General features: G+C 43.0%; 1 protein-coding gene across 1 annotated transcript; it reads left to right on the top strand.

Moving 5' to 3' along the window:
* Positions 1-12,692: 12,692 nt before the first annotated feature.
* Positions 12,693-22,368, top strand: Rpp40 (ribonuclease P/MRP subunit p40). The gene is made up of 8 exons (XM_036189058.1): positions 12,693-12,836; positions 14,281-14,425; positions 15,068-15,136; positions 16,327-16,422; positions 17,053-17,178; positions 19,242-19,440; positions 19,549-19,683; positions 20,985-22,368. The coding sequence occupies exons 1-8, from the start codon at positions 12,714-12,716 to the stop codon at positions 21,181-21,183; spliced, it is 1,092 nt and encodes a 363-aa protein (XP_036044951.1). The 5' UTR covers positions 12,693-12,713; the 3' UTR covers positions 21,184-22,368.
* The last annotated feature ends 2,932 nt before the right edge of the window (positions 22,369-25,300 follow it).

Below are 25,300 nucleotides of genomic sequence, written 5' to 3'. Positions count from 1 at the left end.
GTAGATGAAAGAAAAACAGTGAATAATTGTTATTGGTGAAGTGAGGTGATGCCAATGTTGCTGTTTTGTTCTTCACGCATGTCGAAATTTTTATGTAAGAAAGAACAAAGACATAATTAATGTACAATGTTAGGTCTTGAGATCTTTGGTTTTTGTTTTTTGAAGGCCAGTGAAATGACTTAGCAGGTAGAAGTGCTTGCTGCCATAGCCTGGTGACCTGAATTCAGTCCCTGCAACTCATGGTAGGAGACACAACACCTCAAAGTTGTCCTCTGACCTCTGAACACACTTTGTGACACACATGCACCCACACATCACACATCTCTCTCTCTCTCTCTCTCTCTCTCTCTCTCTCTCTCTCTCTCTCTCTCTCACACACACACACACACACACACACACACACACAAATATAATAATTTTGAAAAAATCTTTTGTTGTCTTTGAGAGAAAGGAGAAAATGGCTGCCTAGAGAAGTTGTTTTTCTATTTCCTAGTTTTATAATTATATAGACTTTGTATTAGTTCATCAAGTTTTATAGGATACTTTGTTCAGGTACTGTATGCATCTGTATTAGTTCATTTTTTCTGATGCTATGACAAACTACCATCAAAAGCAACATATGGGTTTATTCTGGTACACAGTTTGAAGGGCTACAGTCCACCATTCACAGTGGTAGGAGGGTGAGGCTGCTGGCCACACTGTGTCCACACTCAGGAAGCAGAGAGTGATGAGCACTGATGCTCTACTTCCTTTGACTTTTTTATTCAATCCAGGACCCCAGCCCAAGGGGTCACCCACAATCAGTTCTTCTCACCTCAGTTACACCTCTGTCTATGTATGCCATCATAGGTACAGTCACACATGTGTCTCCTAGGTGATCCTAAAGCCCACCACATTGATAATGAAGATTAACTATCAGAACACACTCTATTCCAATGAAACTTTTAAATACCTTATGAGCACTTTCTTTAAAAGTGGCAGACAACTGTTCATGGTATCATGTGAAGGTCACAGTACCTATAGCAGGTAGATACTGTAGGTTAGACTGAAAGGCTACAATTTAAAAGCAGATGTTTTATATTCAATTGAAAACAAATTTGTAAGTAAGTCATCAAAACAAGTTGGTTCAAAGTGGCGGTTTCTGTCTTGTCTGTACACCACAATCACTGAGAACTTTAAAAGATACTTAGCCGGGCAGTGGTGGCGCACACCTGTAATCCCAGCACTTGGGAGGCAGAGGCAGGAGGATCTCTACGAGTTCGAGGCCAGCATAGTCTCCAAAGCAAGTTCCAGGAAAGGCGCAAAGCTACACAGAGAAACCCTATCTCAAAACAAAACAAAACAAAACAAAACAAAACAAAACAAAAAACCAAAAAACAAAAAAACAAAAAACAAAAAAAACAAAAACAAACAAACAAACAAAAAAAAAACCAAAGATATTTAGGCCTGAGTTCCACTCCAAAGAATCCTAATTTAATCATTTATTCTTTCCTTGGACTTTTGCAACTTTCAAGGCTCTAGGGCTGTAAGAAACAGCCCTCCGTGAGAAGTGCCGAATCAGGGTTAAGGATATGTTGGCTGCATGCCCTTCCATAGGTGCTGAGGGGATTCCATCCATGTCAGCATCTCAGTTTGGGGTCTTGGGAACCAGGTTTGCCCTGTTAAACCAAAGGCTCAGTTAAGTTGCCTTCAGCTGTTGGGCTGAACTGCATCAGCAGGAGATGTCTTCTCAGCCATTCAATTTCTGTGACTTAAGCATCCAGACTATGAAGTTGTTTCCGGCACCATTTAATTTAGCATGTGACGAAAATCATAAATGACCTACAAATACCAAAGAGAGATGAAAATAATTTACAAACATGTGGAATGCATTATACATGTTTTCAGATTTATCCCATGATTAGAAATGAAAATTATATTGCTTGGTCCTTAATTTCTAAACTTCATCCTCAGTTATTTCCTTAAATTATTCCAAGTCCTTGCAAGACAGTTCAGCATGCTCTTGGCAAGATTATCCCGATGGTAAGGAAGACATGACTCATGCTTCTCTTATAGAAGTAGCTCTCTCCAGAGCCACATGGGACCCTGCATTAGCAGCGTGGTTGAGTGCAGGGCTTACAGGCTTTGGAGTCAGGCACAGCCCGTAGCACTAGCCCCAGCCCAGGCATTTCCTAGCTGTGAGACTTCAGATGTCACTTGGAATATTATTTAAGCTTTGTCTGCCAAGGAGGCTTGGTGACCCAAACCACTATTTCTCCTTCTTCACCCGTGCCTGTGCTCTCTGTGATGTGGTTTTACAGTTGTTCCTGTTGCTGGGTAGCATGTGTTTCTCTCACATTGGATCTGAGCTGATTCCTCCTCTGGGCAAACATGAAGCAGACATGACTGTGAGAAGAGGTCTGGAATGCTCCTTGCTCTTTCTTTCCAGAGCTCTGCCATCTCATCTCCATGGGAAGAAACCCACTATAGCCTGCTGAAGGGTGAGATATCCTCTTTTTTGTTTTTGTTTGTTTGTTTTTCGTTTGTTTGTTCAAGACAGGGTTTCTCTGTGTAACAGCCTCAGCTGTCCAAGCTCTGTAGACAAGGCTGGCCTTGAACCCACAGAGATCCACCTACCTCTGTCTCCTAAATGCTGGGATTAAAAGCATGCGCCTCCACTGCCTGCAAAGGGTGAGATATTCTGGGGAGGAGAATCAAGATTTTCCAGAAGTAGAATTACCTAGAGAATCAGCAGTTAACAACACAGATACACACACACACTCAAAGAATCCCTGCAGAAAGTATGGCCCAGCCATGCCTCCACTTAAATGGCTCCCCAAGCCAACCATGAGCTAAGTAAGTTTCAGACTAGTTTGTTATACAGCAATAACCAACTAATATAAGCAGGATGGGATCCCAGTATTTGAAGGCATGGTGACTACAAGTTGCCTCGCAAGCAGTGAGTACCCTATAACTACTGACTTCCTTTTCTTGTTTGAAGTCCGGTTTCTTGAATAATATATACAGACATGTGTGTTTGTGACTGGAGTTTCAACAACACAGTACCCTATGGGAGGAAACAGAGAACCTCACCCTACCCAGCAGGGCTCCAAGGCCAAACTGCAAAGTCAGTTTTTCATCTGCTCGCCGCATCTAAATTCTAGTGGTAAAGACTAGACATGAAGGTGAGGTTCCCTCTTGACAGTGCCACTGTTCTTTGGGTCCCTGAGGAAAGAGGTGGACCATAGCCAGCAGCAAGAGGGAAAGAATGGTTCACCTTTGAGATGCTGTATCTGCCCTGTGGGCCAAGGAAAGATGGGAGGGATGGGCAGTGATCTCTCTGAAGTGGGTGCAGGTCAGAGCCCCTCAGATCACCTTCCTGTGGCAACCCAGCTAGAAGGGAGATGGAAGAAGAAAGCTTTTCCATTTGCCTGCTTGCTCTCACTCTGGCTGGCAAGTTCCTCCATCCTGTTGCTACCATGCCTGCATTTCTTTGCTGATGTAAGAACCAGCTTCTTCAGGCTTCCCACATAGACTGAAGACCGACAGCTCTCCTATGGTACCAGATTGGAATCGCTGAGATATCCAGCCTCATGTACTGAGAAACTATGAGTTATTGGCCTCTCCAGTGTGAGACAGCCATTGTGAGAATACCTAGACCTCACCATTCAATCAGAATTCCTGTAAAATCAAATGAGCCAAACCAGACAAAACAGGTCTGGCTAACCAGAGGCCAATCTGTGTGAGTGGATTATGTCAGTGTGTCCATGAGAACCTGCACTACCCGTGTCTGGCACTGTGATGAAATCAGAATGGAGGGAGAAAATCTGTGGTGATACTGTGTTTCCCAATATATTGTGCACCCTAATAAACTTATCTGAGGTCAGAGAACAGAACAGCCACTAGATAGACATAGAGGCAAGAAAATGGTGGCACACACACCTTTAATCCTAGCATTCCAGAGGCAGAGATCCATCTGGATCTTTGTGAGTTCAAAACCACACTGGAAACAGCCACAAATGGTGACTCAAGCCTTTAATCCCAGGAAGTGATGGCAGAAAGCAGAAAGGTATTTAAGGCGTGAGGACCAGGAAAAGCTGGTTAAGCTTTTAGGCTTTTGAGCAGCATAGTTCAGCTGAGAGGCATCCAGTCTGAGAAAACAGGATCAGCTGAGGAATTGGCGATGTGAGGTGGCTGTAGCTTGTTCTGCTTCTCTGATCTTCCAGCATTCATCCCAATGTCTGGCTCCTGGGTTTGTTTTTTATTAATAAGACATTTTAAGATTTGTGCTAAAAACAAAAAACTGATTGACTAGAATCGCTTTTCTATTATCATCATGATGGAGGGCCAAAGTGGAAATTAAGTTGATTTGTAGAAAATGAAATCAATAAGTACTTATAATATCCTCATGTCCACTGTAAATGCCGCCTTATAAACATGTAAGATCCAATGAGAATTGAGTTCAAAGCAGTTAATTTATCAAGGCTTTTTCTTTTCCATAGATTCTCTTCCCTGTAATCAGAAAAAAGGCCAACATTACATCTGCAGCCCTCAAAACCCACAGGACTTCTCTTTCCCTGGCATATAGTGATTTTGTTTTCTCACTTCTCAAATACCGATTTCAGACTACAGCTGAGAGAAAGAACTTGATGAGATGAGGCTGGAGTGAAATTATCTGTTGTGTTCACATGCACATCCATACTAAAAGCAAGCGTAACCCTTAACAATTCAGCAAGGTCCCAGTACACTTAGCCCACACCGGGTCTTAGATTATGCTCATGTACCACTAAGGGGATTGTGTGCTGAATTCAGAGCAGACAGGCTGAGAAGGTAGAAAGCAAGCAAAACTCTATCGTACACTAAACAAATCATACTCTTGTGGGAGAGCAAGGGTGATAGCTGAAGTTAGCTTACTCAAGGGAAGTTCCTGCTTCGCCTCCCCAATAAAAAAGAAAAAGAAAAAAACATTTCAGAGAGTGAGTCCCAGTTCAAATATTGGAATGCTTTGATGACTGTTCCAGAATATGTCTGAACTCAAGAGGAATAAATGACCCAAAGCCCCAAACAATACACCTGCCATGGACGTCACTGTGAGCACCAATATCAGAAAATTAGCTTTTTCACTTTCTATTTGGTTTGTACTGTTAACTTTAAAAAGCCAACATTGGCACTGGAGAGATGGCTCAGAGGTTAAGAGCACCAACTGTTCTTCCAGAGGTCCTGAGTTGAATTCCCAGTCAACCACATGGTGGCTCACAACCATCTGTAATGAGATCTGGCACCCTCTTCTGTATACATAATAAATAAATAAATAAATAAATAAATAAATCTTTAAAAAGCCAACATCTCTGATATTGCATTTAATTTTTTTCATTGTAACAAAATGCACATAATGTAGAAGTTTACCATCTTAACACTTTTTAAGTGTGGAATTTAGCAGTTAAGAGATTTCCAGATTTCTGCACTCCCTAAACCTTTTTCAGGCTGCAAAGCTGAAATTAGCCATTCAGAGGCTGCAGTTTTGTAGAAGAAATCTGAATATAAAATGCTTCGTTTCTTCAACTATTCGCCAACAATGGTTGTAATTTGCCCGTTCTATATAGACTAGACTTCCTGGAACTGCAGTGAGATGGAAAAGAAATAACAAATATTGTTCTCACGCAATGGAGGAACAGGGTACTATCACATCTTGATGCTTTGCGTTGTGTTTATCCCACGACAAGCTCCTTGGGGAGAAGGTGTTGGTTAAAACAAAATGAATACTTCTAGTGGGCATGAAGGACATGAGGGTTTTCTCTTCAAGGTACACCCTGGAGCTGAAGGCTTGCAGGCATCTGCAGACACACTTGTCTGCTGACTTCCTCCTGAGTCTTTGCCTCTGACTCTTCCCAGCCCCAGCTCCCTGCTCCTTTCTCCATCCTATCCATCCTTCCCCTCAAGCCCGCACCAAGCTATCCTTGCCCCTTTCCGGCTGCCTTTCCCTGCTCAATCTGCGACAGGAGCTGCCTTCCCTCCATCCCTCCATCCTCTGCTGTAGCTCTTTAGTCAATTTTTTATGCCCCTTCCCACAGTAAAATGAGTATTTCCCTACTCTCTGCCACATTCGATGTCACTAGGAACCAAAACCCCACGCTACAGCTTAGAATCCCCAGTTTGGGAAGTCACTGAAGTCCCTTTGGGATCTGGGAAGAAAGCTTTGTCTTTCTCACCTCCTTCTATTTTTTCCTCAAACACAAGATAAAAATTCACAAAAACAAAAACCATTGCAGCAGTCATAAAAAGGCATGAAGTACTGATGCATGCTAATGATATGCTGATCACTTCCACGGCACAGCTAAGGGAAGGAATCACAAGAACCCTTGTGCTATGTGTGTTCTCTTATGTGTCATGTTCAGAAAAGACAATCTTCAGAGGAGATTAGTGGTTGTTTACTGCTAGGGAATCATGTGGAGGGGATAGCTAAAGAGGTGGAGCTCCTTTGAGATACCAAAAAACGTTCTCAGGGTCACTACAGGGTGGGCTGCATGTCCGTAACTATATTAAAATACCACTTACTTCACACTTCAAAGAAGGAAGGAAGCCATCTCCCATTATCTTTAACATTTAAAAAAATATGAACCATTTCAAACACACAAAGTTATGTGTATATGAAATACATACAGTAGAAATAAATCTATCACCTTTTTAATAAATATAACTTTGCCACAAGCTCTGAAGTCTTCAGAAATGGTCCTTGCCACTCCCAGTGGAGGAATTGTGATACTATCCCAGCCACAAAACCTTCCACCTACAACTTGTCCTGCCTACAAGATGCCCTGTGGTAAAAGTGGTGCAGAAATTGTGGGAGCGACCAGCCAATGACTGATCCAGCTTGAGACACGTGCCACAAGAGGGAGACCATCCTGACACTGTCTGGGGGGCCAGGAACCAGAGGCTGGATAGCCCAGAGACCTAGGATAGACCCAAACATGACTGGCAATAAAAAAAAAAAAAGTCAATAAAATGATTCCTAATGGTATTCTGCTATACTTGAAGACAGGAGCCTCACATATTCATCATCAGAGAGGCTTCAGTCAGCAACTGATAGAAACAGATGCAGAGACCTATAGCCAAACATCTGGCAGAGTTTGGAGAATCCTGCAGAAGAGGGAGAGAATGGACTTTAGAAGTCAGAGGATCAAGGACATCACAAGGAAACCCACAGAATCAACTAATTTGGGCTCGCAGAGGCTCACAGAGACTGAACCAACAACCAGAGAATCTGCATAAGACTGACGTAGGTCCTCTGCTGTTATGGTTGTGTAGCTTGGTCTTCTTGTGGAACTCCTAATGGTGGGAGCAAGGGCTGTCTCTGACTCTTTTGCCTGCTTCTAGGACCCTTTTCTGACTGGGTTGCTTCATCCAGTGTTAATATGAGGAGAGGGTCCTAGTCTTATTGCAACTTGATATGCCATGTTTGGTTGATATCCCTGGCCCTTTTCTGAAGAGAAAAGGAGGAGAAGTGGATGGGCCGGGGGGGGGGGGGGTGGAGAGCTAGGGGGGTGGTTGTGGCAGTGGGGGATGCTGGGAGAAGAGGAGGGAGGGGTGTGAAATATTCCTTTGCACTGTGTGAATATATGTTGCTGTGATTGGTTTAATAAAGAAGCTGACAGGTCAATGGTTGAACAGGATAAAGTTAGGTGGGAGAGCCAAACTGAGAATGGCAGGAAGGAGAAGGGCAGAGTCTGAAGTCATGAATAGACACAGAAAGAAGCAAGATGGGCAAAAGGTACCAAGCCACGTGGCAAAGTGTAAATAAGAAATACGTGTTAATTTAGATGTAAGAGTCAGCTAGTAACAAGCCTGAGCTATCAACTGAGCATTTACAATTAATATTAAGCTTCTGATGGTTATTTGGGAGCAGCTGTGGGACAGAAACTTCCAACTACAGAAGGGAAACTGCAATTGGGATGTAAAATATGAGAGAAGATAAATTTAAATAAATAAATAAAATAAATAAATAATAAATGGTCCTTGCCAAATCTAGATTTTTGCCTCCCCGCAGAGAAGAACAATTCACCTGAGGCTTATGAAGAAAAATCTATTTGACTTACATAATACTTTCATTAATTAATATCACTAACTAAAATGTGGACATTAGAGGACAACTTTTGGGAGTCAATTTTCTCTTCCCACTGGAGGATCTAGAGATCAAGTCAGAAGGTGTGCAGGCAAGCAAGCCATCTCACTGGCCCATGTTCATTTGGGCTATCACAGAACACCATAGACTGGAGACCTTACAAACAACAGAAATTTATTTCTGATGGTTCTGAAGGCCAAGTCTCTTTCTTGTCATAGTGTATTCTGTGTCCTCACAGGGTGGAAGGCTACTAATTCCACTTGTCACATCCCAAAGGTCCTCATCTCCATACCATCACACTGGGAATTTACAACACCCTGATCAATCACAGGAGGGATTGGTTTCCAAGGCAGCTGTCAGGCTAGGGCCACTGTGCTGCAGGAGGGCAGTTGGGGTCTAATCTCAAAGGTGGTTTGCAGAAAAAGTGTGTGATGTGATGTACAGGCTCAGGCTCTGTAATTTCTGCAGGAATGACATACCCCTGCACTGCTGGGCCTATTTGTAATAAGATGGTGTTAAGACCCCAGTGCAGTACTAGTGTATAATTAGCATAACCTGGTCCTTTTTAGTGCTTTTGAGTCAGAGAACTCTCTCACAAACACCACACACCTATGGATATATTTGCCAAAATGTATAGTCAAGTATTATGATTTTGTGTTTCTGATTTTAACTTTGGCTCAGGATTAATTTATTTAAAACAATATTTTTAGTACTTTCTAGGAGTTGAGTATCTTTCAATTCTGTTTTGGATGTTTGCAATGTTATTACACCATGGCCCAAAAGTGTAATGTGTAAATTGTTTAGTATTTTATATTTACTAGGTATACACTTTTGTTCTGGGAATATGATCAAAGGTGTTTCTATTTCCCTGCAAACCTCTTGGCTTGGGTTTATTAGTTTATTGCCACATTCTTTGGGGAATACAAATACAGAACAACTATACTTTCATGTATTTGAATGCTTTTAAATTTTGGTTTATTGATATATCATTATTTATTTGGGGGTGGAAGGATTGAGACAGCATTTTATTCTGTAGCCAAGCTGGGCTGGAACTCAGCCAGACAGGTTGTAACCCAGGTTGGCCCTAAATTCATAGTAATTCCCCTCTGCAGCCTATCAAATGCTTTGATTATAGACATGAGCCACTGTGCCCGATTATTTTTAATATTTTTAGGTCTAAAACAATAATTTTAAAAGTCAATTTTTAAAGTTAGCATACAAAGTAATGAGTTCCATTATGGCATTTCTACAGCATTTGTCATGAAACTCTGTTTTCTATTCATTCCTTCCCTGACTGCAAAGCCCCCTTCCCCTCCCCCTGTTGAAAGTCCCTTCCCCCCTTCTCCCACCCCCAGTCTCCCTCTGCGATCATGTCTCACGTGTTCCATTCCTTTCTGTTTCCACCCCCCACCTCAGGATCTTCTCCTTCACTCATCTGGTTCTCTTTCTGGTTTCATGACCTTTTTCTACATTTGAATACACACACATTCAAATCCAGCTTCCAGGAAGGAGAGAAAGCATGCTGTTTTTCTGAGTCTGAGTTATTTCTCTTAAAATAATGATCTCCGGTTCCATCTATTCTCTGGAAATGCCATGGCTTAAAAATATCCCACTGTGTACACACGCCCTGTTTTCTTTTTCTATTCTTTTTTTTTTCTTTCTTTCTTTTGTTTTTGAGCCAGGGTCTCACTCTGTAACCCAGGCAGGCCTGCAACTTCCTAGCTAGACCAGGATGGCCTCAAACTCTTAGCAAGCCTCCATCCAGCCTGTGGCATCATACCCAGCACATTTTCTTTATGTATTCAGATTGATGGGCAACTAAGCAGGTTCCTTCTTTTGGTTATTGTGATCAGTCAGTAATACGTGTGAGTGTGCAACCATCCTCTGCAAGGAACGGAATTAGACTTCTTCAGGTATGCACATACCCGAGAGCAGTGCAGCTGGTTCACACAGTAGCTCCATTTTTAGTTGTTTGGAGGCACCTCCACACTGATTTCCATTATGGCTACGCTAATTTACATCTCCAACAGCGGTGTCTAAGGGTCTGGCTTCCCTGAACCAGCATTGTTTGTTTTCATGATGACAGTTGTGCTGACGGATGTGAGATGGAATCTCAGTGTGGTTCTTTTTTTTTTTTTTTTTTTTTTTTTTTTGTGGAGCTGAGGATGAAACCCAGGGCCTTGCGCTTGCTAGGCAAGAGCTCTACCACTGAGCTAAATCCCCAACCCCTCAGTGTGGTTCTTTTATTGGGATTTTTCTAATGGTGAAGATTGGGGAATACTTTTCCACATATTTATTGGCAATCTATTTGCTCCTTTTAAGAACTGTCTGATTCATTTGCACATTTATACATTGGATGTTTTTGGTGTTTAATTTTTGGAGTTCTTTATAGGTTCTGGATATTAGTCCCCTGTCTGATGTGCATTTGGCAGAGATTTTTGCCCCTGTTCTTCCAGCTGTGACTTCACTGTGCTGCGTATTTCATTTGCTATTCAGAAGGTTTTCAAGTCTTGGTCAATATTTAGGATCACTCCTTTTCAGAAGTCCTTGCCTGTGCCTGCATCTTGAGTACTCTACCTGTGTTTTTCTGTATCAGTTTCAGACTTTGATTTTACACTGAGGTCTGTCTTAGCTACATTTTTGTTGCTGTGGGAACCTTCCAGCAAGACTCCACCTCCTAAAGTTCCCACAACCGTCTCAAACAGCACCACCACCTGGGGGCCAAGTGCTCAGTGCATGGAGCTTACAGGCATTTCTCATTCAAATCACCCATTCTGCTCCTGGTCCCGCAGGCTCGTGCCATACAATGCTCATGATGTAAAATGCATTTAGCCCAACTTCAAAAGTCCCCATAGTCTCTAACAGTTTCAACACTGTTCAAAAGTCCAAAGTCTCTTCTGAGACTCAAGGCATTCTCTTAACTGTAACCTCCTGTAAAACGAAAAAGCAAATTATGTACTTCCTGCATACGGCATGGAATAAATATTCCATTTTCAAAAGAAGGGAGGAATAGGGCATAGTGGGGCCAAAGCAAGACTGAAATCCAGCAAGAAAACACCAAATCCAGTGTTTCTAGTATGGGGGAGCGGGTACAGTTTCAAAGGCTCTAGCAGGCTCTCTACATTAGTGTTGGAAATCTGTCCCTTGGTTATTGTCATACATTACTGAATTCAGTCACTGTGAGTGTGTCTGTCTTCCTTTGCTGCTGTCTCAGCACTTTGTTTTTTCCTCTAGGAGTGTGGTGCTGGGGAGTGAAGCCTTGAAGAGTTAGGGCACTTAGTCAGAGTAACAGCAAGTAAGCCAGTAAGACATCTTCAAATCAACAGATCCCAAACTACACACAGAAATGCAAGAAACGAGAGTGAAAAAGACAATACAACTCCTTCAAACAACAACAACAAAACCACTATCCAGGCGTGGGGTGCACACCTTTAATCCCAGCTATTGGCCGAGCTTTCAAGATTAATAACAAGTCTCTGAGTCATTATTTGGGAGCTGACTGGAGGGTCAGAGAAAGACTCGCTACAGAGTCTCAGGTCATTCAGGATATATAATGAGACCCTGTCTCAAAACAAAACAACTGGGCCACTGGATTCAAAAATCCTAAAACAGGTAAAATGCTGGGTGACTTCAGAAGTTTACTAGTAAAAATACCTTAAGACCTCAAAAAAGATTCAAACAAAAAGATTAATTCAGTCAAGGACCTGGAGAGGGAAGTCAGCTGCACACATATGCTTAGCAAAATAGATGAGAAAAATCAACAATATGGCTTTTAAAAAATCGGCTACATGGAAGTAAAAATTCAGCTACAATTCAGCAAAGAAACTGAGATTTTGGGGAAAATCACACAAATAGAAATGTTGTAAATGAAAATATAAATCAAACAATCAAAAAGATTGTTGGAAGTAAAAATGCTAAAATACCATATTTTCTTCCCCACAATTTCCTATACCTTTTGGGAAGGCTCAATGGGAACTTAGGGGCCTGTGGAGGTGTGCATTAGGAACTAGACCATGTTAGGAGTCAGGAAAATAGAATGTGTGCCCAAAGCAGGTAAATTTCCTGACTGTACTGGACCTTCCCTCTGTCTTGTCATCCTCCTTTTTATAACGTGACAGAGTGCAGGCCTTCTCTGAGTCATGCTCAGGGACGCACTGTTCTTCCCTGGAGAAGCTCTACGGGATGCAATGGGTGTGTCAGGTTCTCAAGAACCTTCGGAGAAGCTTCGAGTTCTTTACAAGCATAAGGAACCCTCACGCTACTCCCACCCCAATCTCCTAGGAACGGACAGCAGAGGGGGAGGAAAGAAGAGTTAAGGGCGTGGCGGAGGGAGGGGCGTGGCATCAGAAAAGGCAAATGATACAGTAAGGGGCGGTCCGGGAGGCGGGGCGGTCCGGGAGGCGGGGCGGTCCGGGAGGCGGGGCGGTCCGGGAGGCGGGGCGGTCCGGGAGGCGGGGCGGTCCGGGAGGCGGGGCGGCCCGGGAGGCGGGGCGGTCCGGGAGGCGGGGCGGTCCGGGAGGCGGGGCGGTCCGGGAGGCGGGGCGGTCCGGGAGGCGGGGCGGTCCGGGAGGCGGGGCGGTCCGGGAGGCGGGGCGCGCCTAGACACGTGCTTAACATGGCCACGCTGCGCAGACTGCAAGAGGCTCCCCGGCACTTACTGGTCTGTGAGAAATCCCACTTCGGCCACGACAAGTCTCGCCATAAACATCTCGTGGAGACACACTATCATAATTACAGGGTGAGTCAGGTCCACCCTGCCTCCTTGAGCTGGAGAGGTTTAGGGTTCGGCTTCTCTGTATTTCCCCCCGGCGGGACCTCCTTGCCTTACGGGGGCTGGCAGAGTCCGTCGCCAGGCATGCTGGGAAGTGTAGTCTCTTCAGTTTGCCGAGCACCTTTCTTAGAGGGGTGTAGCACTACAACTCCCAGCTGCACCGGACACAGGGCGGTACTCTGCCCTTCAAGAACAGTGGAGTTCTGGTGTTCATTTTCTGAGTTCGGCTGGTTAATGCCGGATTCGGAATTGAGGCTCCCACGGCCCGCGGTAGCTAAGTGAAGGGTTGGGCAGGCACGGAGGAGTTAGGAGTGTGACATGAATAACATGAAGCTGCCTTTCGCTCTAAATTTGGGCTGGTCTCTCCGTAGCTCTGCTTGTACCTCTTTCCGAAGCATCACCGGGTGTGACAACTAAGGAACTCCAAAAAAACCTACCTCTAGACGACAAGGGCGGGGCGGTGGTGGTGCACGCCTTTAATCCCAGCACTCGGGAGGCAGAGGCAGGTGAATCTCTGTGAGTTCCAGGACAGGCGCAAAGCTACACAGAGAAACCCTGTCTCAAAAAAAAAAAAAAAAAAAAAAAAAAAAGCCGACAACAGGGGCTTAAGCATTTTACATCTTAAATATCGGCTTGATATGTTTCTCAGAGATATTAACTGGCGTCCTTGTCCCTCTGGCACAGGCTGGTTGTTGGAGCTTTGCGGGACGGACTTCAGATGTGCCCTTGGGGATCATTTGAAATCCGCGCTGATTTTACGTCTCCGCTTTGTTTGAAATCTCATCCCTGCGGTCAAGGGTGTATCCCTTATTTTGTCTGGCCTGTTATGTTCGTCTAGGAAGTGGAAGCGTCCAGGAGCACTTCTGTTTCTGTGTAGCTTCTTACCAGTAGAATGTCCCTAAACTCCCTGTGCTCCCAGGAGCAGTTCCTTTGGTTTCAGTGACTCCAGGGTAAACAAATCAAGCCATGTTGAATTATACTATATTTCCTTTACTTCCTTGAATATAAAGTATAAAGGACATAGCATGTATTGCTCATGTGCAAAAGATAACATTTAAGCAAGACTTCCATTACATTTCTACTTAGTCTCTTGCCTCACACTGCAATGCAGAAATGAAAAGAACTTGAGTAATCAAATGTGTTTGCCTGAGATTGATAGCTTAAAAGATTTGTTACCTAGTAGGGTAGTGCATACCTTTAATCCCAGGCAGAGGTGGGTAGATCGCCGAGTTTGAGGCAAGCCTGATACACAGTTTCTCTATGAGAAAAAACCTTTTCTCAGAAAATAATTTTAAGAAGGTATGTCCCAGTAAAACCTGTAAAGGAATAACTAGCAATTTTCATATTTCACTTCTAAAAACATAGTGTTAATCTTCATAAAATATAACTTTGTACTTCTACGTTCCAATAGGTTTCATTTCTTATTCCTGAATGTGGGCTGTTATCAAAAGAACTGAAAAATGTGGTCATGGAAATTGGCCCCTATTACTCTGTGAAGAACTTACCACTTCATGAATTAATTACACCTGAGTTCCTCCACACCTTTGTAAAGAAAGGTAGGAAAAGGCATTTAGTTTCTCATACGAACAAGGCAAGATGAAGAGCCATAGGAAAATACTGGGAGTTCTTCAGTTGTTTTCAAAAGGACCTGTAGAGATTAGACCATGTGGTTAGCTACATGTATCCCTTCTCCACCTGTCAGAATTGTTTGTTCTCCTCTTTCCTGTGTCCTCTTTAGGTGATGGCTACAGATCTTACAAATTTAATTAGCCTTTCAACAACTCAGTGAAGTAGGTTGAATCCCTCCTTAGCAGATGAGGAAGATTAAGTACCTTTTGAATGTTAACTTAGTTGAGTAGTTTCTGACTTGTAACTTAGAACTTTGCCTCAGAGGTTTGTCCCCTTGCATCTTCTACTATACACTGTTCTTTTCTGCTAGAATCCCCAAGGTTGTGGGTTCTATTCTGAGTCCATTCTCAGACTGTTGATAGTAGACTTGCACAGAAAGACCCTGCCTGTATGGGTCTAGCTGGAACTTAGCATGTGTATGTTCCAACTTATCCCTGGTCTGTATTGGGTTTATTGAGTGGCTTAGAGTAATGTTACCTACCTGGAAAATGTGTTGTCATGTGAAAATAATTTGTAAGCAAACATTGTGCAGGGTTGAGTTAATTCTCTTTTCTGAATTTCTCTTACAGGTTCATTCTCTGCATTAACATATAATACAAGTATTGATGAAGATAATACTGTTGCCCTCCTACCAAATGGTGACAACATTCATTTTTTTTTTTTTTTAACTTCTTTTTTCAGTTATAATCTGTAGGGTAAGAAGGGTGTAGAGAGATGATTTAGCAGTTAGGATCACTGGCTGCTCTTCCAAAGGACCAGAGTTCAGTTCCCAGCACCCACTTGGTAGCTCACAACTGTCTGTAGTTCCAGTTCCAGGGAATCTAATGCCCTTGTGTGGCCTCCACAGGCATCAGGCACACACATGATGCACAGATATACACATCAAAATGTAACATAGTAATTTTTAAAAAGTCAAATCATGCAATTCTAAACAGAGTAAAATGAAGCTCCTTCTTGAGCTCTAGACTTCCTTCTTAGATGGAGCAGTATGTTTTCCAAAATTTTCCAAGAAATTATAAGCATAAAGTTGTTTTTTGTTTGTTTGTTTGTTTGTTTGTTTGTTGGTTTTTCGAGACAGGGTTTCTCTGTGTCGCTTTGCGCCTCTCCTGGAACTCACTTGGTAGCCCAGGCTGGCCTCGAACTCACAGAGATCTGCCTGGCTCTGCCTCCCGAGTGCTGGGATTAAAGGCGTGCGCCACCACCGCCCGGCTCTACCAGAAATGACTTGAAGATATTTGAAGTAGGGCTGGAGAAATGGCTCAGCAGCTAAGAGTGCTTGCCGCCGTTGCAGAGGACCCAGGTTCAGTTCCCAGCACCCACATGGCAGCTCACAACTCAAGTTCCAGGAGATCTGACACCCTCTTCTGACCTCCACACGCTCTTTGGTGTACTTACATATACCCAGGCACACAAATACTTATAACATTAAATTAAATTTAAATTTAAAGAAGAAGGTTTTTTAAATTGATGTACAGACCAGAGTTTGGTGGGTTTCTTTCTTAATACAAATATAATTATTTCTAGTTTCACTACTGTAATGTCTATATATGTATATATGATAGATAATATCAGCAAGCATGGTGTCTCACATCTGTAATCCCTGTGTTTGGAAGGCTGAGGTAGGATGATTGCCACCAGTATCGGTCAGCCTCAGCTACACAGCAAGTTCCAGGCCAGTCAAGTATATGGCTAGATAAATCTGATGTGTTATGAATAAGTTCTTCATATGTACTTAAACTGCTGTGTCATTGCCCAGTTTTCTACCTTCCTTAGAAATATCAGCCATATTTTAATATCTCTCTTATGGGAACTATTATTTGATTTGTAGGGAAATTAATTTTATCACTGGATAAAGATACTTATGAAGAAACTGGACTTCAAGGTCGTCCATCTCGGTATTCTGGCAGAAAAACTATGAAGTTTAGTAAGTATTATGTGTGCTCCGCTGGTATCTAGCAAGTCAGTTTTCTTGTAATAATGATAAATGTTTGCTACACGTCTGATCTCTGTTCAGAAAAGATAGGGTTCTTTCTTGCCTTCGAAATCCTGACTCAAGGAGCTGGTGGTTGGGCGTCCCAGAGGATCAATGGCACTGTTAAATTGTTTCTCTTAGCTGTATTTAATAAGGGATATAGAACTGGACTGGCCCCTTGCATGCAGTGGAGAGCAACAACTTAGTGTGCTTAGCACACAGTTTCTTTATGATTCCTAGTAGGAATTCACTCACAGGTGAGGGGGTGGTTTGGATGGCACTGTCTGGTGTGAGCATCAGTAGCCAAGGCTGCCACAAGCGCAGAAGATTGAAGTTAATCTCCTGAAGACCTCTGCCCTTGATCTTTGACCTAGGAAGATTTAAAGTATTTAAAACAGCTGTAGCTGGCAGCTCTCGACACTAGAGATAACTAACCCACTGAGGGATGTTTTTGATGAGGCAAAGGGATGAAGAACAAGATAATCTGTACTATTTATAAACTTAACAAAAATTCTGATGTTTCTCTACAGTGTAAGCTATGTATACTTTGAATGAAACATGTATTCCCTTTTCTACTTTAAGTTATTTCCATTGATTTAATGGACTTATCCCTTAATCTGGATTCTAAGAAGTATGAAAGAATATCTTGGTCCTTCAAAGAAAAGAAGCCTTTGAAGTTTGATTTTCTTTTGGCTTGGCATCATACAGGTATGAAGTATAAATTTTATAATGATACAATGATTTTGACATCTTATTGTTGGAGAGGTGTAATGGAAGGTTGAGTTGTGATGTATCACTGTGGTCAAGGGATATTGTTTACATAGGTGTGTAGACATTGTGAAGGAGCTGTTCTACCTTTCTAGATGTCCGAAGCACCTTTGGTCAGGGTAACCTAGTTCTGGAGCAATCTGCCCCAATCTTGTTGGGTTTTCTGCGGATGCAGAGATGTACAGTGGCTTCAGAACAGCTAACCTGTATCTACTCTCATCTTTCCCTCCCATGTACACCAGACATGGCTAGAATATTTTAAAGCAGCATCAGTTATCTGAGTGTGATATGTTTATCATTATTTCAGGATAGTACCTAGACAGGTTATTAAATGTCTGATAGCATTTGTTGTGGCCTTTAATTGATTAGAATACTGAATTTAGTGCCAGCTTTAATGTTTATCAAGTATATTATGACTTCCATATATATTGCTCCTTTTAGAAGTCTATCTTTGGCCCATTACCAGATTGTAACAAATCAGATCATTGGGAATTGAGGTGGTGTGTTACCACCTTTAGAAGACAGGGAAACAGTCTTTTTTGGAACTCTACCCATCTGTCTGCTCCTCATGGAAAGATCCTGGATTCTATTGGCCCTGGATGACTCCTGTCTGTCCAAATTTCATAGTGCTTGATGCCTGTCCACCTTTTGCATATGGTATTTACTTATGTTTCTGTCACTTGGCAACTTCTCTGAGGAGTGTCCGTGCAGTGGGTTCTGTGTAGCTACTAATTACTTCCAGAGAAACTAAGAACAGCCTGAGATTTTACCCTGTCTACCAACCAGCAAAGTCAGCCACAAGTGCCATGGGTCAAAGACAAAGGATTTGATTCATCATAGTGGTAGCAGCTGACCAGTCTAGAAGCCCTGCTGGCAAGCTAAAGTGTTACTCTCAGGATAAAGCAAAGGCCTGAGAACCTGGAGCCTGATATCCAGGAGCAGGAGAAAGAAGCTGGGTCTCTCCACTCCAGGAGACAGTGTGAATTTACCTTGCCTCTGCCTCTTTGTTCTATTTGGGCCCTGGTTGTTGGAATAACTCACATGTCTACCACCCTAAGAGTGGGGCTTTCCTACTCAGTCTCCTTTTGAAATGTCCTCACAGACACACCTAGAAATGAGCTTTACCACTAATCCAGTTTGACACCTAAAATTAATCAACACATAAGAGAATTGACATTTGCATAAGCTCACCAAATCCCGGTTGGCATGGAGTGTCACAGAGTTGTTTTAGTAATGCTGGCATGTGCAGTGGCTTGCATTGCAGAACAGGAACATAGAGCCCGAGGAACCCAGTTGTTTTATAGTGGGAGTAAGCCTATATGCTCTGCCCTAGATGGGGGGCGGGGTCATTATTTCTCTCTTACTGGACAGTAAGCCAGCCTGCCCATGCTTGGGGGGTGCGGGGTGTGTGTTTCTGTTTTCCAAGGTTGTTGGGTGCACAAACTTCTCTGAAAATATAGTGGATTTTCCTGGGTCTTCAAAGGGATAGTTAGCATGAGATTCTACTACCATTCAGTTCCTCTGCTGTTTCCTATTAGAGTGCACAAATAAACTCTTTCTGTAGAGTTCACTAATCTCCCTATGTAAAGAATACTTTGAGGTTTATATATGAAGTTGAAATATTCTTGTTAGAGCAAATAAAACAAATGCGAGCCTGAGCTGAAGGTGTCATGTATTTCCCAGGAAGAGTGAAAAGGGTCATTGTTTATAATACTTTAGCATAAGCAGCTGAAAGCAACTTTAAGTGATTGTAATTAGGATGCAGCTTGCCTAGCTTCCATGTTACTTAATCTTACCAGTTCCCTGTAACTCAAAAGGGAATCGGAAATGTGTTGGACATGGTGATACATACGGATAAAGGGAAGGGAGGTAGGCACGAGGATCATGCATTTAAAGCCAGCTACATATGAGACCTTGTCCCCAAAAACACACAGGAGACAAGGGAATGGAGTTACATCCAAGTTATAACAATGCTGACTTAGCCTTATTTGGTGTGTTTTAAGGTGCACAGGAATCAACAGTGATGTCATACTTCTCCAAATACCGAATTCAGGAGCATCAGCCAAAAGTGTCATTGAGCACCGTGAGAGAGCTGCAGTGCCCAGTGCTGCAGAGCAGCCGGGTTGCAGGCGAGCCGGAGGAGGCCTGCAGTGCACCAGAGCTCTTCGACTGGCTTGGTGCTGTCTTCTGCAGTGCGGATCTGTGGGTATATGAGCTCTGGAGTTTGTTGCTTGTCTTCAGTAAGAGTTCAGTACTTTGGAGATGGTTATGTAGTGGTTGTAAATACTTTTTCTTTCCTTTTTATGGCAGAAATAACCAACCTTATAATTTCATATCAACCTACTGCTGTCCCCAGCCAAGCACAGTGCTAGCCCAAGCTTGTCTGTGTACAATCACAGGCTTCATACTGCCAGAGAAGATACACGTCCTTCTGGAGCAGCTGTGGTGAGTATTGGCTGTGTCTCTCATTTGTTGGTGCTGCATTGGGGTGTTAAGGACTTTTGTTAGTGTGGTACAAAGCAGAGCCCCTCACACACATTTATCCTGTTTTTCATTACTTGGACCTAAAAGTATAGTAACATTTTAAATGTTATTAAGTATTTTTTAAAAACAGCAACAAAAAAGACAACTGTCTTTCTTTAAGATTTGTTTTATTTATGTGCACATGTGTGAGTGCCAGTAAAAACCAGAAAAGGGTTTCAGATTCCCTGGGGCTGGAGTTGCAGACAGTGTGCGTCTACCTGTGTGGGTGCTGGGAAGCAAACTTGGGGTCTCTGAAAGTAAGTGCTTTTAACTACTGGGCCATCTCTCTGGCCCTGGCGTATTATTCTTGCTGACAGAGAAAATGCTATTTAGAAGGACTTAACCCTTGTGGAAAGAGAAAGCAAAGCCTCAGTAGGCCTCTTGAAATAAGCTGCTCATTTTCCTGGTTATGTTTTGAGCCATTTTGATAAATAAATAAATGCACACACTACTTGAAAACACTTCAGTACTCTATGGGACAAATTATGATCTATGTTAAGTTAAAGAATTCTGCAGATCTTTCATTTAGAATTAGGCGGGAACTTGGTATGGTGGTGCACACCTTTAATCCCAGTAGTTGGGAGGCAGAGTCAGACAGATCTGAGTTCGATGCCAGCCTGCTCTACATTGTGAGCTCTAGAACACCAGGGCTACATAGAGAAACCCTAGATTATTATTTTTTTTCCTATGCTGGGAATCAAACTCAAGGCCTTGAGTATGGTAGGCAAGTGTTAAGCACTAAGTCCCCACCTCGGCAAGAATATTACTCTTCATGGGAGAGAGGCCAGCAAGACAGCTCAGGGGGTAAAGACACATGAACCAAAACTGGCAGCCTGAGTTTGATTCTCAGGATCCACAGAGGGCTTCAAAGGTGTCTTCTGACCCCAACACAGGCATATACACATTTAAAAACAAACAAACAAACAAAACCCCACCTAAATAGGAGGGAAACTATTATGTAACTTGAGTGAGGTTTGAGGTGGTTCTCTTGATCTTAACTGGATTTTCCAGGCTGTAAGAGCTGTTTTCTGACTGTTATGTTAGTTAATCTTTATGGAATTCATAATATAGCACCAAGTATTTAATTCACATAGCCTGGATTTTATGAATCAAAATAGAGTCTCAGCTTAATTAGATCATCAGAAATACCCCTAGTCCAGGATAATTTCTTTAATGTGGACATTCCTGACCTCTTATTCATAAGAATTTTCTTTCTGTTTCAGTCACTACTTTGATGAACCAAAGTTAGCCCCATGGGTCACCTTGTCAGTTCAAGGCTTTGCAGACAGCCCTGTCTCGTGGAGAGAGAATGAACATGGTTTCCAGAAAGGAGGAGAGCACTTATACAACTTTGTGATTTTCAGCAATCAGGACTATTGGCTTCAGATGGCTGTTGGGGCATTTGATGACTGTCCACCATAAGAAAATGCCAAAGTTAAAACCATGTTTGTTTGTTTGTTTGTTGTCAATATTTCCTCATTGTGGAAGGGTTATGTGTCATCCAGCCTTGTCATAATAATTCACTTCTCAGACTAGCATTTGCTTACTGTCTACTCTGCAGTGGCCCCTGGGCACTGGCTGCTTGTCCAGTGAATAGCTCTGAGCTGACTTTTCTCTTGAGCACAGGGTGTTGCTTACTCCAGAGTAGGGTAAGCTGGAAGAGAGGGACGGATAGGATTGGACCATGTGGTGAGTTTCTAGGTATAAAAGAAATCCTTATCCTTGGCAAGCCCAGTCCCTGTCATGGGCACTATTCTGCTACTTTCTGGCTTGCTCGCCTAGTTTTCTTATATAGCCCAGGACCACCTGCTGAGGAGAGGCATTTCCTACTGTGGGCTGGGCCATCTTCCATCAACCAGCCATCAAGAAAATATCTCACTGACATGCTCGTGGGCTGGCTGATGGAGACAGTTCCTCAGGTATAAGCATCTGGCTTGTATCTGACACAAGTCACTGGGGCTGGCAGGGCAGAGGGAGTGGGCTTCTCTCTTGGAGGGGAGGATATCTAGCCCTACTTCAGTCTCACTAGCTCAAGCTGACAGGACTGTCCTGGATGAAGGCCCAGCGAGAATGTAGGAAGGGCTGGAATGTGGAAAGAAGGACCTTTAGCCTGTGGAGAAAAGCCACCAGGGAACTTCTTAGACATAGGACTGATTTGTCCACCCTCCAGCCCACACCCTGGGTCCTTAGTGTACAAGTTTGGGAAGGCATTTCTCAGCAGGACACCAGCTACCCAGCCCAAGCTTCTTAGGAGCCATCTTCCTTTAAGGGTGAATAGAAGGTGTGGGTCAGGACAATGCACTGCTTTATAGAAACAACTTCTTCCTTAGTGATGACCCTATGAACAGAATGGAGCATTTTGTGCACTGTCTTAGTTTAAGATGGGGCAGGAGGCTCAAGGGTTGAATTAACAGGAGACAACACAAAGGCATGGGTTTTGTGAGATGTGGTTCATTAAGCACCATCAAAGCAATGCCTATCATAGGCTGTGTGGATGATAGTCTGTATGGCTTAGAAACACCCTTTTCCCTTAAGCTTGCCTTCTGGAGTTTAAAATTGAGCTTATGGATCTTAGCTTATAAATTTTCTTCCTTTCTTTCTCATGAATCCATCCATTTGGCTGAACTTGCTTTTCTATCTATTAAAATCCACACTTGGCTGGGGTAGGGGATAGGAGAAAATGGCCACAACAAGCTGAGTTAGCATTACTGCAGAAATCTACCAGCCTTGTACATGCCATCTGCAGGGGACCCCTGAGAGAAAGCAGCCGAATGAAGACATTCAGACAGGATCATCAATCCATTGATACTGTACACTCGTTCTGGGGAGAAACCAGGGGTTTTTGTTTGTTTGTTTTTTGCAGGGGAGTCCTGCCTACCTTCTTTGCTTCCCTCAACAAGGCTTTCCCTTGATTTAGGAAGAGTTCATATCTGGCTTTAATTTCTGATCACAATTGGCAGCCTGGAGACGGCATGTTCTGCTAATCCCAGGGACTCTGGGCTCTAGGGTCTTGGTGCTAATGCCATCTCACCTGGGTGAGAGATCCAGGTTAGACCCAGAGGCTAGGATGTATGGCTGTCTCTTGGATCTGCGAGTAGCCAGGATTTGTCCTGTGCATCTTAGGCTTCTGACAGGCCTCCATCTCTTTGTTCCTGTGAGAAAGTTTTGAGCATAATGCCTTCTGAACTTCCAGGATGTTCTTTCTCTCAATTGATAAACTTTGTCCCTGTCCCATTTTAAATCCATTCAGAATTTCTCAGAACAAAAGCAAAGCCAATACATTTGGTTGAGTAATAACAATAGCTGACATTTCTGGGCAGTCATTGAGTATTCAAGCAAGCTAAGCATTTTAAACACATTCCACTAGTTAATGCCCTTCAAAGTCCCTCGGAACAGATGTGACTCAAGTTTTACAGATAGACCCCACCATGGCCACAGGGTGAAGTAGGCAGTCAAGCTGGAACAGCTCATTAAGTTTAATCTATACCTGGAGATTTAAAAATTAAGATTTATAGCCAGGTGTGGTGGTGCACTCCTTTAATCTCAGCACTTGGGAAGTGAAGGCAGGTAGATCTCTATGGTTTTGAGACCAGCCTGTTCTACGTAGTGAGTTCCAGACCAGCCAGAACTGTATAGTGACACCCTCCTCTTAAAAAAACCAATGAGGTGTTTTTATCTTTCATAAACACCTTTATTCATTACCAAAATAAAAGTGGAATGTGAAAAGGACTTATTTCAGTTAGTCATTGTTAGATAACAGATTTCCCTCAAATTTAATCACTTAAAACAACAGTTTGTTGTTTTTCATGGTGCTGCTTATTAATCAGAAGGTTGTTCTCTCTGACACAATGGTGGTTTGGCTTAAATGACTCACTTGCACACTGGGAGGGTGGTTCTGGTGGCACATTTGGTGGTCATTTGAGAGTAATGATCAGAGGACTCATTGTTCTGTGTGGGCTTCTTGGTAGCTGTTTGTGCTTTCTCACATCATGGTGAGCTCTAGTAAGAAATATTCCAGAAAGATAAGGCCTAGTGTGAAAGTACGCAAGGATCCAGTTGGAATACTGTTGTTTATGACTCACTGACCAAAGTTACTCTTGTTGGCCAAAAGGGTTGAATTGACAGGAGATTATACAAGGGCATGAATCTTGAGAGGTAGTTCATTAGGTACCACCAGAGCAACAGTTTACCATAAGCTATATGGATGATATTCTATATGGCCGAGAAACATCTTTCTTTTCCTCTCAGACTCACCAGTTGGACTTCCAAGTTGAGCTTATGAATCTTTGCCTAATATTTTCCTCCAGACAGAGCATCATGTATCCCAGCCACACTAGCCTTGAACTTCCTATGTAGCTGAATATGACCTTCAGCTTCTGATCCTCCTGCTTCTACCTCCTGAGGGCTGAGATTTTAGACACGTACCACCATGCTGTTTTTTATGCAGTGTTGGTGATTGAAGCCAGAGCTTCCTGCATGCTCGGTAAACACTTGACTAACTAAGCTACATCTCCAGTCCTGCATATACAACATTCAAAACTTTGGTGATGTTCAGAATTCTGAACTGATCAGTAAGTAGCTAGCTCATTTGTAAATTTAATATTCTCTGCTTCCAGTTTAATAAGAAAGATGGATAGCTGTCCTAGTTAGCCTCAACAGTCAACTAACTGGACATGGCCTAGAGTCATCTGAAGGAATCTCAATTGAGAAATTACCTAAGTCAGATTGATCCATTGCCATGTCTGTGAGGGACTGTCTTGATTGATGACTGATGTCAAAGGGCCTAGCTCACTGTGGGCAGCATCATCCCTTGGCAGATGGACTTGGACTGTGTGGTGGTTTGAGTAGGTATGGCTCCATAGAATCTTGTGTTTGAATGCTTAGTCCATAGAAAGTGGCACTATTAGAAGGTATGACGTTGGTGGAGGAAGTGTGTCACTGGAGGCAGGCTTTGAGGTCTCATATATGTTCAAGCTATGCCCAGTGTGGTACTCAGTTCATTTCCTGTTCCCTGTGGATCAAGATGTAGAACTCTTAGCTCCTTCCCAGTATTGTGTCTGCCTGCATGCTGCCATGCTTCTCACCACAATGATTATGACTAAAACTCTAAAACTGTAAATCAGTCCCTATTAAATGTTTTCCTTTATAAGAGTTGCTGTGGTCATGGTGTCTCTTCACAGCAATGGAAACCCTAAGACAGCTAGTGTAAGAGAGTTAGCAGAGCATGAACCTGTGAGCAAGCCAGTGAGTGAGCCAGTAAGCAGTGTTCCTCCATGGTTTCTTCATGAGTTCCTGCCCTGACTTCCCTCAATGATGGACTGTGACCTGGAAGTATAAGCCAGATGAATCCTTTCCTACCTAAGGTAGTTTGAATAAGAATGGCCCCCATATGCTCATATGTTTGACTGCTTAGTCACCAGGAAGTGAAACTCTTTGAAAGGATTAGAAGGATTAAGAGATGTATCCTTGTTTGAAGAAGTATATCACTGGAGGATGAGCGTTATGGCTTCAAATGCCCATGCCAGGCTCAATCTCTCTC

The sequence above is a fragment of the Onychomys torridus genome, chromosome 5 (genome assembly GCF_903995425.1).
Source record: "Onychomys torridus chromosome 5, mOncTor1.1, whole genome shotgun sequence".
NCBI lineage: Eukaryota > Metazoa > Chordata > Mammalia > Rodentia > Cricetidae > Onychomys > Onychomys torridus.
The sequence above is the reverse complement of the archived record's forward strand: the minus strand, read 5'-3'. Positions and strand labels throughout refer to the sequence as shown.